The 1,698-nt window shown below is 46.6% G+C and overlaps 1 protein-coding gene across 1 annotated transcript; it reads left to right on the top strand.

Moving 5' to 3' along the window:
- Positions 1–70: 70 nt before the first annotated feature.
- On the top strand, positions 71–1,155 carry LOC110312373 (olfactory receptor 10H5-like). The gene has a single exon (XM_021185921.1). It carries the CDS (start codon positions 71–73, stop codon positions 1,025–1,027), a length of 957 nt encoding a protein of 318 aa, XP_021041580.1. The 3' UTR covers positions 1,028–1,155.
- Positions 1,156–1,698: the final 543 nt, after the last annotated feature.

Genomic DNA, 1,698 nt, shown 5'->3' with positions numbered 1-1,698 from the left:
ACACACACACACACACACACACTTGCATACCGTGATCCTAATTAGTGATATTCCTTCATCCCTTTCAGATATGGCTGTCATGTTGGGGCTAAATTACACCTTTGTGTCAGAGTTCATCCTCATTGGCTTCTCTACCTTCCCTCATCTTCAGCTGATGTTCTTCCTGCTGTTCCTGCTCATGTACCTCTTCACACTGCTAGGCAACCTGCTCATCATGACCACCATCTGGAGTGAACACAGTCTCCACACACCCATGTACCTCTTCCTGTGTGCCCTCTCCATCTCTGAGATTTTCTACACCTTTGCCATCATCCCACGTATGTTGGCTGACCTGCTCTCCACACTTCACTCCATCGCCTTTCTGGCCTGTGCCAGCCAGATGTTCTTCTCCTTCACATTTGGCTTCACCCATTCCTTTCTACTCACCGTCATGGGCTATGACCGCTACGTGGCCATCTGTCACCCACTGCGATACAATGTGCTCATGAGCCCCCGTGGCTGTGCCTGCCTGGTAGCCTGGTCCTGGGTTGGTGGATCATTCATGGGGACAGTGGTGACAACAGCCATTTTCAACCTCACCTTCTGTGGACCCAATGAGATCCACCATTTCTTCTGCCATGTTCCACCTCTATTGAAGTTGGCATGTGGAGAGAATGTATTGGAGGTGGCAAAGGGTGTAGGAATAGTGTGCATCACAGCCCTCCTGGGCTGCTTTCTCCTCATCCTCCTCTCATATACCTTCATTGTAGTTACCATCTTGAAGATACCATCAGCTGAGGGTCGGCACAAGGCTTTCTCCACATGTGCATCCCACCTCACAGTGGTGGTTGTACATTATGGCTTTGCCTCTGTCATTTACCTCAAGCCTAAGGGCCCCAAGTCTCTGGAAGGAGATACTCTGATGGGCATCACCTACACAGTCCTCACCCCCTTCCTTAGTCCCATCATCTTCAGTCTCAGGAACAAGGAGCTGAAAATAAGTATGAAGAAAGCTTTCCTCAAGAAATTATTTCCACAGAACTCCTAAAGACAATGGCTTACCAGTGGGAGTGTAGTAGGGAAAAATTCTCTTACTCTTCTCCCTTTGTCCTTCCATTCTGCTTCTCTTTTTCTATACATTCTCTTCTCCTCTCCTCTCCTTTTCTCTTTGTTCCTTTCCCCTCCCATCTTCTCCTTCCCCTTTTGTCACACTCCCAAACTTAACATACCATATAATTTTCCATTTTACCATTCATACAATCAGTATCTGCCACTTTAAAACGTTATTTTAAAATCTCATCTAACCCCCTCCTGTGAATCCTAGCCCAGTGTTGTACAAATATAATCTTAGTACTTGGTAGACTGAAACACGATAACAAGAACAAGACCAGCCTCGATTATACTGTGAGGTAAAGGCATACCTGGGCTACATAATGAGGCTCTGTCTCAAAAAGCAGGGAGAGGAAGAGAGATCTTTTGTGTATTTGTGTATGTGCTGGGATGTATGTATGTATAAACTCATCAGAAACACTACATACCTTTCCTTCCCCTTCCCCTTCCCCTTCCCCTTCCCCCTTCCCCCTTCCCCCTTCCCCCTTTCCCTCCCTTCCTTCCTCCCTTCCTTTCTTCCTTCCCTCCCTTCTCTCTCTCTCTCTCTCTCTCTCTCTCTCTCTTTCTCCTTTTGCTTCATTTAGTTGATTTTTGTTGTTATTTTGCTTT

This window comes from Mus caroli, chromosome 17, assembly GCF_900094665.2.
Source record: "Mus caroli chromosome 17, CAROLI_EIJ_v1.1, whole genome shotgun sequence".
Lineage (NCBI taxonomy): Eukaryota > Metazoa > Chordata > Mammalia > Rodentia > Muridae > Mus > Mus caroli.
This window is presented reverse-complemented; position numbering and strand designations above follow the sequence as displayed.